Below are 16,186 nucleotides of genomic sequence, written 5' to 3'. Positions count from 1 at the left end.
AAAGAAGTGATATCAAAGGTAGAAATAAGGCTGTTTCCAAAGATGCAAGCAGAAGAGTTGCTGTTTAGCACCATCTTGACTTTGTTCTGCCTCCAAAAGTCTGGTAACCAGAATTTATTTATTTATTTGTTGAGATACAATGCAGAGTAGTCTCTTCCATCCCTTTGAACTGCGCGACGTAGTAACCCCAATTTAACCCTAGCTTAATCACCAGACAGTTGTTACAATGACCAATTAACCTACCAACAAATATGTCTTTGGAATGTGGGAGGAAACCAGAGCACCCGGAGGAAACCCACACGGTCACGAGGAGAACGTACAAACTCCTTAGAGACAGCGGCGGGAATTGAATCTGAGTTGCTGGTACTGTAAAGCGTTGTGCTAACCACTACACTACCATGCCACTCGATTGCCAGAAACAGCCACAGGCCTTCAGCAGCAGCCACACAAACTCAGGATAATCTAATTCTGCTCAGGGTCAGGATGAATTTTAAGAAGATTCTGAGTTGAAGGGTTGAAAGCTGCAATCAATATTGAAATAAGACGAAGAGAAAGCCATTCATAGAGTGAATGGAAATATCCAGTATGACAAATGGGTGAATGTAAATTCCTGGGTGTGGGTCAATGCTGAATGTGGCCCCTTCCAGGGAACTATTTGATGACCTAGCTGTATTTTTCTAGGGGTTGGAATTCTGTTCTGTTGCTGATTGACAGAAAACACATGCTCAGAGCTGTCTGTTGCTGACGTGTGTTTAAATGTGATTTTAAACATTCCCATTGGAGTTGTGATCTCTTGGCTAATGTGGGGAATATTGAGTTTAGTTTCCTAGCAACTAGTCATGAACCTGCTGTAGTTACATTCCTTGCATTTTTGTGGGTGTTGTATCACTCTCAATAGTATTGTCAATTACTCTATATATGGTTTATTCACAAACTGACAAGCAATTGCATCTTAATTATTTTAACTCTTCTACTTTAAGCAATTCCTCACCTCTGTCCATTACCCACTCTCCTACCCAAAACTGAGAGTAGACCTCAAACTCATAGCATTAAGCTCCAATCTTTAACTCAAACTTGTGAGTGTTTCTCCTTGTATAAGACATGTACTTGGTTTATGCTGGATGTGAAACGGATTTGGCTGGTCAGGAATAGAATTGACCGTTCATTCAGATTGCTCATAAATGATTGGTAGTGGCAAGGTTAGGGTTTTCCCTAGTGAAAGTGATGAAGCTTTGGGGTGACTGCTTTAGAGGATGCAGCATCAAAGGAGATTCATGTCCGGAGATTTGAGGTTACATTCCCATTTCACTTTAGTGCATAAACAGCAGGAAAGAATACCACAAAATTACACAGAATAAGGTAAAAAGATCCATCTATTAATTTGGCAGCTGCTCATTGTGAAACTGCACAGGGGCATCTTAGAGCCTTTCTAATTTACTGTAACCCATACATCACTGAATGTCACCACAGACTGCTTTTGATCTGCACAACATCTGCCAGTAAAACTGGATATCTTTATAATACAGTTTTGACTTAAAGACTGAGCCATGGTGATCCATAAAGCTCATCTTGGTCACAGGATCCTCACGCTCAGCAAGAGGAAGGAAACTAGATCCTGATTACTTACTCACGTTGACTCAGAGATATCATTTATGGTTTACAAAGGTCAGGACTCTAGATCTTTTAAAGATGGAATTCATTTCTGCAGTCAATCCAATACTATTTCAGAGCAGGCACTGTGCCTTGCTTCCACATTGGTTTCAACGATCTTTAGTGGAAAAGTACAAATCAAGAGCCAGGAATTTACGCACAGACACTTCACCGAGATTCTGGGCTAAACTGGATATATTGCTAAAAGAGAGACAGACAAAAATCATAAACATGAAAAATTCTGCAGACGTTGGAAATCCAAAGGAACACACACAAAATGCTGGAGGAATTCAGCAGCAGGTCAGGCAACATCTCTGGAAATGAATTAATAGTCGACGTTTTTGGGCTGAGACCCTTCATCGGGACTGAAATGGAAGGGGGAAAGAGCGAGAGTAAAAAGGTGGGGGCGATGAAGGAGGCTAGCTATAAGAGACGAGAATCATTGTGCTGGTGAGAAGCTGTGAGTAAATTATAAGTCTTTTCTTCCACATTATTTTCATGCGGTAGGTGTACTTCAGCTTGCTGCCCAGTTGTAAATCTGGTTTCATAGATCAGCCTCTTACTGAAACTAGGAAAATTTTGTTTAATCTGATATGAAGCACCATTTACTAACTCACACATCAAATTAGTGAGAGACATGTTCTGAGTTGCTATTCACAAAGAAGGGTAGGTTACACATCAGAACTTTAAAAATTCATTAGCTGGTGTATGGAGCATGGGCCTTCAGTTATTGTATCCAGGACATATTAATAAATAATTGGCAGAAAAGGATGCACCCGGAACTTGAGAGATTTAATTCTCTCCAGCTGGAAGGACTGATAATGGTGAAGCATTGCAATATCGAATGCAAATCCCACAAATAACTTTTACATCCTTTTGTTAATTTGACCGTTTCTCCATAACCTTTGAAACCTCTCAGTTGTTTAAAACTGTGGTTGGTTTAGGTATACAATAAGACTTGAGCTAATCCCAACAATTGTAATTTTCCCCCCCCGATTGATCAGATGCAGAGAACCCATGTCAAAATACAAAACTGACTGCTCTAAGATGGATAAGGAAATGAGTTTGGACAACATGAACACAACCCACCTGATTTGAGCTAAATATTCTGGCAAAGTTAAAACCCAACATTCCTATATAATTGGCTATTGTCAGATAGTCATGCATTAGTGCAGATCTCAGAAGTCTTAATGATTTTGTTCGGTTTGCCACAGCCCTAGAGCGATTCCTATTGTCATGGTGCATTGAATGAATCATCTCTGCCTTATCTTCATACAGCTCCCATAGTCTTGCCTTCCTCTGATACTGAATTGAGTTCCCTCTTTGGTCATCTAAATCTCTCTAGATATATCTCCCTCACAATTAGTCTTGTGTCCTCTTCCTCCCTAACTCCCTTTGAATTTGTACATCCGTCTACCATTGTGTAGCTTTTTGAAAATCCACTGCTTGACAAAACTTTGAGGTCTCTTCTAATTCATACAGTACAGAAAGTGAAAATTCCAGTCCTTTTTTTGGAAAATAGATTTTATAATGGAAATCATGATTAAATGCCTGTGATTGCATATAAGCTGATAGTAGTTTCTCTTCTGAATTTTATCCCTTCTTTTACAGACCCAATCCTAGCTACAGAGTAGATGCTGACAAAGGCTTTAACTTCTCTGTGCCTGATGATGCTTTTGTTTGCCAAAAGAAGAACCACTTCCAGGTCACTGTTTATGTCGGCATGATGGGTGACCCCAAATATGTGAAAACTCCCGAGGGGCTCAAACCAATTGATTTCTTCTTCCTGAAGTTGCACGGAGTAAAGGTTGGTGAGACTTGATGCTGGGGGTGGAGTGGAGTAGGCTGGCTTTTGTACCAGCTATGTTTTAGTCCTTGGATGTATCTTTTTCTCCTTTGCCAATTTTACCAATGTATGGAAGAAAAATTAGCTTCGATATGTAGTCGCCCAGATTTGGTAACGGTCCAGTCAAGTATACTTTTCATGACAGAGGAGTTGCTAGCTGGCTACTGTTGAATATTATGAGCTTAGCAATTAAATGAAAATAAAGCAAGATGGCATCTAATTAAAGGCCAGATGGTGGGAGGTTTGTAATATCCACCTTCCAGCTACTTCTGCACTTTCACTAAATCAATGTGATATCATTCTATTGCCCACATAGGTACCTTTTCTTGTTTGTTCGATCTGGATGCCATCAAGAAGGCCTAGCATTTATTGCATATCCTTCGAAAGGTGGTGGTGAGCCACCCATTGAATGATTGCCCTCCACATACTGAAGGGTCCTGCACAAAGTAGTCATGCGGGAAGTTACATGACTTTGTCCCATTGAGAATGATAAATGGTAACATCTTTCTCCCATGTACCTGCTGCAATTACATATTTACATGCTAGCGGATTTAGAAGATGCATTCTTAGAAACCTAGATAAGCAGTGTGCTTTGTACACAAGAGAGTGCAACTATAGTGCACCAGTTGTGGAGCAAATCAAATGTTTAAGGAAGAGCTGAGAGAAAATTGAGATTTCAAATTTAACTGGAGAAGTTTAACTAAAGTAGGCCATTACAACTGGCAGAGTACTCTCCTCAGTCTGGAACAGACTTGAACTGGATCCTGGCTACCTAATGTCAGGCTGATGGAAGCCAAATACACCTGTAAGGTTTAGCTCAAAGTTAGTTATTATAAAAACATAGAAACATAGAAAACCTACAGCAAAATACAGGCCTTTCGGCCCACAAAGCTGTGCCAAACATGTCCTTACCTTAGAAATTACCTAGGGTTACCCATAGCCCGCCGCTTTTCTGTGCTCCATGTATCTGTCCAGGAGTCTCTTAAAAGACCCTATTGTAGCTGCCTCCACCACCGTTGCCGGCAGCCCATTCCACGCCGTAACCACTCTCTGTGTAAAAAAACTTACCCCGACATCCCCTCTGTACCTACTTCCAAGCACCTTAAAGCTTTGCCCTCTCGTGCTAGCCATTTCAGCCCTGGGAAAAAGCCTCTGACTATCCACACGATCAATGCCTCTCATCATCTTATACACCTCTATCAGGTCACCTCGCCTCCTCTTTTGCTCCAAGGAAAAAAGGCCAAGTTCACTCAACCTATTCTCATAAGGCATGCTTCTCAATGCAGGCAACATCCTTGTAAATCTCCTCTGCACCCTTTCTATTGTTTCCACATCCTTCCTGTAGTGAGGCGACCAGAACTGAACACAGTAGTCCAAGTGGGGTGTGACCAGGGTCCTATATAGCTGTAACATTACCTCTCGACTCCTAAACTCAATCCCACGATTGATGAAGGCCAATTCACCATATGCTTTCTTAACCACAGAGTCAACCTGCACAGCAGCCTTGAGTGCCCTATGGGCTCGGACCCCAAGATCCCTCTGATCCTCCACATTGCCAAGAGTCTTACCATTAATACTATATTCTGCCATGATATTTGACCTACCAAAATGAACCATCTCACACTTATCTGGGTTGAACTCCATCTACCACTTCTCAGCCCAGTTTTGCATTCTACCAATGTCCTGCTGTAACCTCTGACAGCCTTCCACACTATCCACAACACCCCCAACCTTTGTATCATCAGCAAACTTACCAACCCATTCTCCACTTCCTCATCCAGGTCATTTATAAAAATCACAAAGAGTAGGGGTCCCAGAACAGATCCCTGAGGCACACCACTGGTGACTGACCTCCATGCAGAATATGACCCATCTACAACCGCTCTTCACCTTCTGTGGGCAAGCCAGTTCCAGATCCACAAAGCAAGGTCCCCTTGGATCCCATGCCTCCTTACTTTCTCAATAAGCCTTGCATGGGGTACCTTATCAAATGCCTTGCTGAAATCCATATACACTATATCTACTGCTCTACCTTCATCAATGTGATTAGTCACATCCTCAAAAAATTGAATCAGGCTTGTAAGGCACGACCAGCCTTTGACAGAGCCATGCTGACTATTCCTAATCATATTATACCTCTCCAAATATTCATAAATCCTGCCTCTTAGGATCTTCTCCATCAACTTATTACTGACACATGTCGTGAACTTTGTTGTATGGTGTAAAAACAAAATTCTGTAAGTTACAAAAATAAGTAAATAATGCCAAAAAATGTGAAGAGTTAGTCTTCATAGATTCATGGACCGCTCAGAAATCTGATGACGGAGGGGAAGAAGCTGCTTCTAAATCATTGAAGATTGGAGAATAAAAAATTTCTACGTTCTCAGGCTGAAGTTGTGATGATGCTGGACTGGCTTTCTCATAAATAAATACAATAAGGTTCAGAACTGTGGGCAGCGATGTAGCTGATTGCCTGCAAATAGCTTGAAGAATGCAAGTTGCACTGGAAGAGCTTCCTCAATCTGACTGTATGGCTTCATTGTACAAACTGGCCACCTGATCTGAGCTCCACAGCATCCAAGTGTATGTGTGTTAGGTTAGATGTAGATGTCAAAAAATATGCCCTGTCTTCAGGCACAGGGAAGATGTTTTCAGTTGATATCAAATGAGTCCTCTAATTTCAATTCACATTCTCAGGAAACAGAGGTAATTGTGCTACTCATTGGCCATTGCAAACTGCCTTAATTGTTTCTTATGAAAAATGAAAGATAGACTATTTATTAATTATTTTACAAATCAACCTTTAGGAATCCCATTGGAACCATTTCTCCTTGAAGGCAAAGAGGACAGTCATCTTGGCACCTTTTCAAATACATTTCTGACTTTACACTCTGAGTAGAATTGTGATGTATTTCGGAGAACAGTAAAATGATAACAAGAGTAGGGAATGTCCTGTATTTTGCTGATCTTTTTATTCTTTTATTTGGTAGTTGGAGGCAATGAACCAGAGCATCAATATTGAGCAGTCACAGTCAGACCGCAGCAAGAGGCCCTTCAATCCTGTCACGTGAGTACAACCCATACAGGTGTTATTGTGTTCCTTAGGAATCAAACTACCCAGTCACTGGAGGCCGCTTTCAAGTATACTTCAAGACATCCGTTTACTCAGTCACAGTATTTGACTATCAAGCCCAATACAAAACTTTTAGCTCACCATATGTTTAAGCTGTACCTAAAAGTTGTATCTTTTGCATGAACTGTTGATGAAATTGGAACTATTTGAATACAAGTGGTAAACTCTCCTGGTTCTTTCATCAAGCATTGTACTTGGAATGTTGATGTGTGTGTGTGTGTGTTGTGTGTGTATATGTATGTATGTATGTGTATATATATACACACACACACACACATATGTATATATCTATCTATCTATATATATATATATATATATATATAGAGAGAGAGAGAGAGAGAGAGAGAGAGAGAGAGAGAGAGAGATGTGTGTGTGTGGGAGGGATAAGGAGCAAAGAAACTCCAAGCCTTTTCTTTAGTTGTATTCTGTCCGTCACTGACTATGGGCTTCTTAAGTTTATTCAGGTAAGTATGAAAATTTGGAAAGAAATTAAGTGCAAGCAGTAATAACTTGGCTTGTTTTCTGTAAATATGAAGGTGGTGTAAGGGACACAAGGTGTATGTTAAAGTCCAATAGCAAAATGTCACAGATGCCAGAAGTAGAAGTAAAAACAAAAAAATGCTGGAAATTCTAATCAGGTTTGGCAACAACTGTGGAGTGAGAAATAGAGTTAATTGTTCAAGTTGATACTGTTTAACTTGCTGACTATTTCCAGCATTTTGAATTCGGTGTAATAAATTGGGTGACAAATAGTAAGATAAAGATATCATATTTAAATAGCAATTGTAAAACTTATGTAGGGTTCAGTGAACTTGAAAGATAGGCAGGGAAATGAGTTCATTAAAAATGTACAGCAAAGTTAATGGCTACTTAAGACTTTTGAGACGTACAGATTGTGGGATATATGCAGACATTGTAAGATTCTATATAAGAGACTGAATTTGTACTTAGCTGAAAATATAGTGTTACTGATAGGTACTGAAGGATGATGTGTGATAGAGAAAGTTGATAAATATCTTTGGTTCCTACAGAATTAACATCCCTTCTGATCAGGTCACAAAAGTCACAGTTGGAAGGTTACATTTCAGCGAAACAACAGCCAACAACATGAGAAAGAAGGGCAAACCCAATCCAGACCAAAGGTGAGGACAGTTACTATGTCCTATTGTACCCCTGAAAACTTTAATAGGCTACCATCTTTTACTAACGATTTGGTTCGGGTCTACGTATTCAAATTGTGGTGCAGTATCACCAAATAGCATCCTTATTCCTATGCCTGATCACTATCCAGGGATAGTATGGTGAGTGAAAGGAAATTCAATCTTGTCTGTGATGATTATCATGAAGGAATGCTAAAGTTAAACTGGCTCACAGATGAACAAAGAGCTTTAATTTACATGTACACTCAATGGCCACTTTATTAGGTATCTCCAGTACCTAATAAACTTGCCACCATGTGTATGTTTGTGGTCTTCTGCTGCTATAGCCCATCCCTATCAAAGTTCGAAACGTTTTGCATTCAGAGATGTTCTTCTGCACACCACTGTTGTAACACATGTTTATTTGAGTTAGTCACCTTCCTGTCAGCTTGAACCACTCTGGCCATTCTCCTCGGACCTCTCTCATTAGCAAGGCATTGTTGCCCACAGAACTGTCCCTCACTGGATGGTTTCATTTTTTTTTACACCGTGCTGGAGATTGTGTTGAAAATCCCAGGAGGTCAGCAGTTTCTAAGATATTCCAACCACCCCGTCTGCCACCAACAATCATTCTATGGTCAAAGTCACTTGGATCACTCTTCTTCCCCATTCGGATATTTGATCTAAACAATAAATGAAACTCTTGACCATGTCTGCATGCTTTAATGCATTGAGTTGCTGCTACATGATTGGCTGATTAGATATTACAAGCAAATCTTTAGGTGTACCTAATAAAGTGGCCACTGATCGTATCTTTAATATTCTCATGAAGTCCAAAGTACAACCAACCTATTGATTTCTTCACAACTTTCAACTATATAAACTTAATCTCAAGGCACAAATGGAAACAATTTCTCCCAATTTACCCTATGTAAATCAGCTGTGATTTTCTATATATCTATAAATTTTCTCTGAACTTCTCAGTGGATTCAGCTTTATGGCTGAAATTGTGGAACTAATATAGTGAATCTCTTCTGTACTGTCCTGCTTTTGAACTCAAAGCCTGAATTTATGAAGCCCTTTTGTTGTTTTAATCACTTTCTCAATATGTGTTTCCAGCCTCATAGATTTACTTTCACCTGCTCAAATCGAACCACTGCTCTCCAGTTTGTCCTGTCCCACCTGGAAAATGGGGTCTCGTATGCCAGGTTGCTGTTTATAGACCTTAGTTTGGTGTTCAACACTGTCATACCCGTCCTCGCTGGGTCTCATCACCTCCCTCTGTGACTGGATCCTGGACTTGGAACAGAAAGGTCACAGTCAGTCCATGTGGGCAGCAAAGTCTCTAGTCCCATAACGCTGAGCACTGACGCTCCTTGGACTGCGCGCCAAGGCTGCTGCTGTTCACACAGCTGACATGTAACTGTGTCCCAGGATTCAGTTCAAATTGTATCATCAAGCTTGCGGGTGACACAACAGTGGTTGGCCTCATCAACAACAATGATGAGTCCAAGTACAGGGAGGAAGTGGAGTGGCTGCTGGACTTTGGTAAGAACAACAAACTAAGTCTGAACATGGACAAAACCAAAGAAATGATGTGGGTTTTAGAAAGGTGTATACGAACCATCCCCCTCTGCGCATACATGGCTCCTCCATAAAGAGAATTAAGTGCACGAAATTCCTGGGAGTTCACATCACAGACGATCTTACCTGGTCCCGTGAATAAGGCAGCACAGCAGCACCTCCACCTCCTGAGGAGATTGGGGCGAGCGAGGCCCGCCCATCTTAACTGAAATTTAGAGCAACACCATTGAGAGCATCTTGACAGGCTGTATCTCCATCTGGTATGGGGCATGAGTATCGGACTGGAAGTCTCTACAAATGACTGTGAGAATGGCCAAGGGGATCATAGGGGTCTCCCTACCATCCATCGGGGTCATTTATCAGGAGCGCTGCATACGCAGGGCCCTTAGTATTATCAAGGACCCCACCCATCCTGTTTGACATTCTACCATCAGGCAGGAGACTCCGATGCATAAAGACAAGAATGGTCAGGATGGGAAACAGTTTCTTCCCTCAGGCTATTTGGCTTCTGAGCTCCTTGCTGCATCGCAATTGAAGTGTTACTGCATAACTTGTGTTATACCCTACTATATTTAACTTATGCACTTTACTTATCTATGTATAATTCAATTGTAGATTTACTCCTTACTTTCCTAAGTTATTGTGTGTTATACATGTATTATGTGTATTACTGCACTTTACACCCTGGTCTGAGGAAATGTTGTCTCATTTGGTGGTATACATGTATATAGTTAAATGACAATAAAATTGATTTGAATTGATGTACATACAGTTCCTTGTTTCTGCACACTTGCTAGAAATGTGCTGAACCTTCAGACTAAATTGTCTTTCCTTGTTCCTTCTGTCAAAGTGGATCATTTCATATTTTGTTGCATTCAATCTCAACTGCCACTTACCTGCCATATATGCCAGCCCATCTACATATGTCCTTTACCTGTGTATGAGTATCTTCTTTACAACTTCCTTACAAACTGCCAAATATGGTGTCCTGTGTAAATTTTGACGTTTTTCCCTGAACACCCATATCCAAATCACCAATTAATATTAAAGCTACATAGATAAATCCAGTGGCCTCCAGAGAACACACTGTCCACTCTCCTGTAGGATTAAAAAAAACCCTGCTCTTGTGTCCATTTCTTATCATGTTGCCATGGAGCCCACCCCTCCCTCCATCTGTTCACTAGGCCGCAACTTTTGAAAGCATCTTTTTATTTGTAGCCTTCTCAAGTGCTTTCTGAAAATTCTACAAACAAAATAACCTGCATTCTCTGAAACTACTCTGTTACTCTCAAAAGAAATACCTTCAATTAGACAGGCAGAAAGTTCCTTTATAACAAAACCTCTTAATTAAATCTTTTCCATTAATTGACTGCATTTTGCAGGAAAGAAACTGTTGTGTATTTAAGTACTCTTGTAAATATATTGTTTGTTTAAGCATACTTAGTTGTTTATACAATTCATTATGGTTATATGTAAAAATACATGAATTGCTTATGTCATGATGCCACTACTTGATATGTGCGGGCCTTGCTTAAAGTAAACATGAAATAAGAATTACATTTTGGATTCCCATGTCTTCCTTGGAATTAGTTCAATGTTACAAAACACAGCAATGGAACGAGGTATTTTTAAAATGAATCCAAGACAGCTACTGACCTGTTGAAGTGCAGCAAGGAACGTCGAGTTAAAAAAAAAGCAGCACAGCATTTCTTCTTCAGAAGGGAAAACACAATCAAGTTTTAATAAAGGCAGTAAACAGGATTCGTAGGTTCATAAACAGTGAGTACCAGGTGATAGTAGTCATATATAAAAGCAGAAATAGCTGGCTACATCAAAAAGATTGATGCATTTGATTACACAATGGGTAACTGGCTCATGTATACAGCGCTAATTCAACAGTTGAGGCAATGAGAAATGAAAACCAATTTTGCTGAGTGCATTTGGTTTAAAGGCATACAGTTTGCTTTGAAGTTTGACTGCTCCAAACAAACCAGCAGAAATGAGCTTTGCTTATATTATGATAGTAATGCAGGAATATTTAGAACTGATGCCATTGTTGATTGCAGAACACTTTAGGTTTCATAAGTGGAATCAAAAGAAAGGGGAGTTCATTTCAGCATATATGGCTGATTTGAAGGGATTATGAGCATTGTCAGTTCAGAAATGGGCTTAATGATGCACTGAGAGATCATTTGGTTTGTAGAATTTTACAAGAAAGCATTCAAAAATGGCTCCTAACTGAAGCACACATTTAAAGGAGCAGTTGAAATAGCTGTATCAATGGAAACAACAGACAGATGCAATTGAGTTGCAGTCAGGAATGAAAGAGATAGTAAACAAAATGACAGCATCTAAACAGAAACCGGTCTGGCTGAATAGATGGTGTTGTGGCAAGGGCTCACATACACCAGACCAATGCAGATTTAAAGGCAAAACTTGCAAAAAATGCAACAAAGTAGGACACATACAAAGAACATGTCAAGCAGAAAAAAATAAATGGACTTCACAAAAAAAGAGAGAAAGATGAAAAGTCAAGTTGCAGTTTCAAAAAGAGCACCACTCTGCACACTGTTGATGAAAATCTGATAATGATGAAAGTGACACAGGACTGCGTAGCCTCGAGATTTATGGTATGAAAATTAACAATAGACAAGCAATATGGCCTATGCCAGGAGTGAACAGCAAATTAATTAAAATGGAATTGGACACTGGCTTGGCTGTTTCAGTCATTCCACAAAATGAGTTTGAATAGCATTTCAAAGAAACCTAACTGAAGCCTGCAGATATTCAACTGAGAACTTATACTGGAGAAAAACTAACTCCTGTGGAAATGACATTTGTAACAGTGAAATACAACAACCAACAAGCCACATTGGGCTTGTATGTGGTAAAAGCAGGAGGGCCAGCATTGTGGAGTCATGATTGGCTGAGGCAACTACAACTTGGTTGGAGATTCATCCAGTATTTGCATGCCACATCCCCAGCAATAGAGTCAACTGGATGATGCCACAACCGTCTCCATGCTGTACACCATGAACTGTTGTCCAACAGAGGGCAAGTAGATATTGGTACCTTCCTCTTTGCCTCTGGTTGGAAAGCATATTGGACCAAAGAAGGAACTTGCTGCTTAGAGAAATTGTGAAAGTGACGAAAGGAGTGATCTAAACTACACTAGTTTTTGGAGACAACATATCAAAAAAAGCTTCTGATATGTTAATTAGGCAGTTACTTGTGAATTGTGGCTTGGTTTTAAGCTGGAAGAGAGTTCAAGGAGTTTCAGGAAAGTTACAAGCATTCGGTTTTTGTGAGTATAAAGAACCAGAATCTACTCTGCATGTATTCAGATTATTGCATGAACTTCAAGTGGGAGACAAAAAGCTGCTTGTAAAAATAGATGCAAAGACTAAAGTCCAGCTAGACGAATGGAAGGCCAAAAAGAAAGGAGTCAATGGAGATATGAAAACAGAGGATTCATTAGATGATGTTGTGGATGAGAAAACCAAGAGGAGGGATCAGATCGTAAAGGGAGCAATAGAACGATTGATAAGGGAGTACTCCACTGAACTAAATTCACCTCCCTAAGATCACGATGCACAAGGTCGATGAAGAAAGAGGAAGCAGAGTGATCCCCCTGGTCAGGAAAGGCGTTATCCCACAAGAATAAGAAATCCTTCACGGCGATTAAATCTTCAGTCTTGAATGGGACAATTTAAAATCTACTATGCTGTGGATGCCAGTATATAGCAGTTGTATTATACAGTATATGGTGTATATAGTTGAATTGCATTCTCAATTAAGTTTATAGCTAAGCAGGGAGCAGTGCTGTGTGTATTTAAAATTTCAGTAATATTTGAATAATATTGTAAATCTATTGTTTGATTAAGCATTCTTTGTTGTTTATATAATTCATTATGGCTATATGTAAAAATTTGTGAATTGCATACGTCATGAAACTACCTTGTGATATGTGCACAACAGGCTTAAAGTAAACATGAAGTGAGATCACATTTCAGACTCCCGTGTCTTCCTTTGAATTAGTTTAAAGTTACAAAATGTAACAGAAACATTTAACTGGGAAAAAATACTGTGCAATGCTACTGCTGTACATGTTGTACTTATTGTTTATTAATTCTTCATTTGTTGGTCTTTTCTCATTCACTTTTATCCTCCATCAACTTTTTGTCTAACCCTCTTTCACTTTGGCCTTCACCTTTTCATTTCTAAACGTTTCTCTCCTTCATTTCTTGACCTCTTTATCAAACTGTTCTGTCCATGCCTCTGACAATCTCCTTTCCCTCTTGCTCTCAACCATCTCTCCCTCTCCCTGAATTCCTCGCACAATCCCTGGCAGGTACTTCATGCTGGTGGTCGCCCTTCAGGTTCAGACCCAGAATCAGAACCACCTTGTGGCTGCACAGATCTCAGAAAGAATTATTGTCCGGGTAAGGCCAGTACTAACTTTTTCTATCTGCGGTGTCTGTTATTTTTAACATTTCAATCCAGTAATGTAATTATTACCAGCAATGAGCGGGACATTAGGTAGATAACCTTGGATTATTATTGGCTCTGTGTAGAGACTGTTGACAAATGTCTCTGGTTGTCTCTGATTCCTCTGTTCTTCATTCACAGAACACGGCACAGGTGAGACATTTTAATGCTTAAAACACTCAGAGCCTAGGTACAGTGGAGCCCTTTATTATCAGTAAATAAAGAAAACTGTACAGGAAGGAGGTAAGTTTAAGAACTAAGGATCAAAAATATTGCTCAACAGGTGAGAAAAACAGGCAAATTTCTTTGCGCCTGTCAGAGAATGGCTGGAAAGTTTCATTGGACAATAGAGTGCTTCGCACCAAGGTGGCTTACTGAACAGCTGTAAACAAAGATGTCTAGTTCAATAATTCCGTGGCAATAGAACAATATTGGTTTAGTGCCCTAAAACAAGGTCATGGAATATTAAGGAATGATAATAAACAGGCTCCACTGTATCGGTTAACATTGTACTGAAGGCATTTTGTTCAAAGTTGCTGGGCAAGCCTCAGGGTTAACATGGCAATGGTACCATAAAGCATGTCTACTGCTTGCTATAGCCCTTGCCCACTGTTTGCGTGATAAAATTTAACACACGTCTGGCATCTAGAATTGTGTTTAAATCTGGTAATACCAAATAAATATTTCAATATGCAGTATTCAGATTGTCTTTCAGAAACAAAGGGTACACACCTTCCAGCTGTTTTTCTTTAGGTACAGCAGAAGTATAAAGTTGTCTTGCATTTAATAGTCCCCCTTCCTCTCTCCCTCCCCATCTGCCTCCCCTTCCCCTTCCCCCTCCCCTTCCCTCACCCCTCTGCTGTTTTCTGGTTCTCTCTGTCTTTACTTTCTCCTTGTCATGATTTCTCATTTTCTTGTCCATCTCTCCAGTTCTCCCATGTCTATGGCCCTCTCTTATGTATCTGCTTTTTCCTCTGTTTTTCAGTTTGTAACAGTCTAAATGTCTGTCTCAGTCTCAAAAAGAACTGTTTTTCTCTCTACAAGTGCTGCATGATTTGCTGTGAATTTCAAACATTTTATTTTATGCATCTGTCTCTTTACTTTTACTTTTGCCCTTCTCTCGTCTTTTCTCTTAATCACTTTCTCTAATCTCCCTTCAATTTCTCTGCCCTCTGAGTTTTGTCCTTTTTTAAATTTCCCTTCCTTTTGTCCATTTGCCTCAGTGTTTCTGCATTTCAATCTGGATTTCTTCCTCTCTGTTTGTCCCTAATCCAATCTTTCCTTGTTTTTCCTCTCTCAGCTTTCTCCCTCTATCAGTTCCTGTCTCCTGGCCACACCCTCACTGCCTTTGTGTTTGCATTGCTGGAACAGAAGCCAACAAGTTGTACAACCAAGGATTTTCCAATTTTTCACTGGAGATTTACACAAATCCTTCCATCATTGACATATTCTGTAATTAGTTATCACAAAGATCCATCTCCAGTTCATCTGCTCCCATTGCTATTTTTCTTGGATGGTCTAACTCATTTTAGAGGGTAAACATTGGGAAATTTTGTTTTGAACCTTTAAGATTAAGATTTGAGTTTTTAAGATGTGAAACCTTGAGATCTGTGCTTCCTGTTACTCATAGGGCCTATTGTCTTCCCATGTTTAGGCCTGGAGGAGCATATTCTGTAATGCAGGGTCCCCAACATTTTTTGCACTACGGACCGGTTTTATATTGACAATATTCTTGCAGACTGGCCGACTGGAGGGGGGGTGGGGGGGGCAGTTAGGGTTGCCAACGGACAAGAGTAGCAGTCAAATACGTTGTGTTTACCCCGGGAAAGACTACAATGACCATGAAGCCTTGCGCGGGCACCTGTGTGCACATGCATGTACATGCCAATTTTTTTCTACAAATCGTTTTTTGGCGATCTGTTCGGTTGGGGGGGGAAGGGAGGGAAGGGGAGGGTGTTAATAACAACCGGAATATAGGTGACAAGTGGCTAATACACTCAATTTCATTTCTAAAAGGGTTTATTTAACAAATTTAATATTAAACACACAGCGCATAGTTTCCTCGCATGAATATAGTGATGTCAATTATCAGGGGAGGACAGGGGAGCTTGAAGTAAGTGTTGAATGAACTTCCAGTCGAAGTGGTAGAGGCAGGTTTGATATTATCATTTAAAGAAAATTGGATAGGTACATGGACAGGAAAGGAATGGCGGGTTATGGGCTGAGTGCAGGTCGGCGGGACTAGGTGAGAGTAGCGTTTGGCACGGACTAGGAGGGCAGAGATCACCTGTTTCCGTGCTATGTCACTTATAAGTCAATAGCATCATAACATTTTAAGTAACGTTT

General features: G+C 40.1%; 1 protein-coding gene across 10 annotated transcripts in view; it reads left to right on the top strand.

Annotated features, from left to right (window-relative positions):
• Positions 1 to 16,186, top strand: part of myrf (myelin regulatory factor) — a 290,463-nt gene that overhangs the window by 221,539 nt on the left and 52,738 nt on the right. For all 10 annotated transcript variants that reach the window (XM_063062045.1, XM_063062042.1, XM_063062041.1 and 7 more), the window contains 4 exons: positions 3,262 to 3,457; positions 6,487 to 6,563; positions 7,661 to 7,771; positions 13,704 to 13,794. In XM_063062045.1, the coding sequence (XP_062918115.1) occupies positions 3,262 to 3,457; positions 6,487 to 6,563; positions 7,661 to 7,771; positions 13,704 to 13,794 (475 nt within the window). The remainder of the gene's footprint in view (positions 1 to 3,261; positions 3,458 to 6,486; positions 6,564 to 7,660; positions 7,772 to 13,703; positions 13,795 to 16,186) is intronic.

The sequence above is a fragment of the Mobula hypostoma genome, chromosome 11 (assembly GCF_963921235.1).
Source record: "Mobula hypostoma chromosome 11, sMobHyp1.1, whole genome shotgun sequence".
In the NCBI taxonomy this organism is placed as follows: Eukaryota; Metazoa; Chordata; class Chondrichthyes; order Myliobatiformes; family Myliobatidae; genus Mobula; species Mobula hypostoma.
The sequence above is the reverse complement of the archived record's forward strand: the minus strand, read 5'-3'. Positions and strand labels throughout refer to the sequence as shown.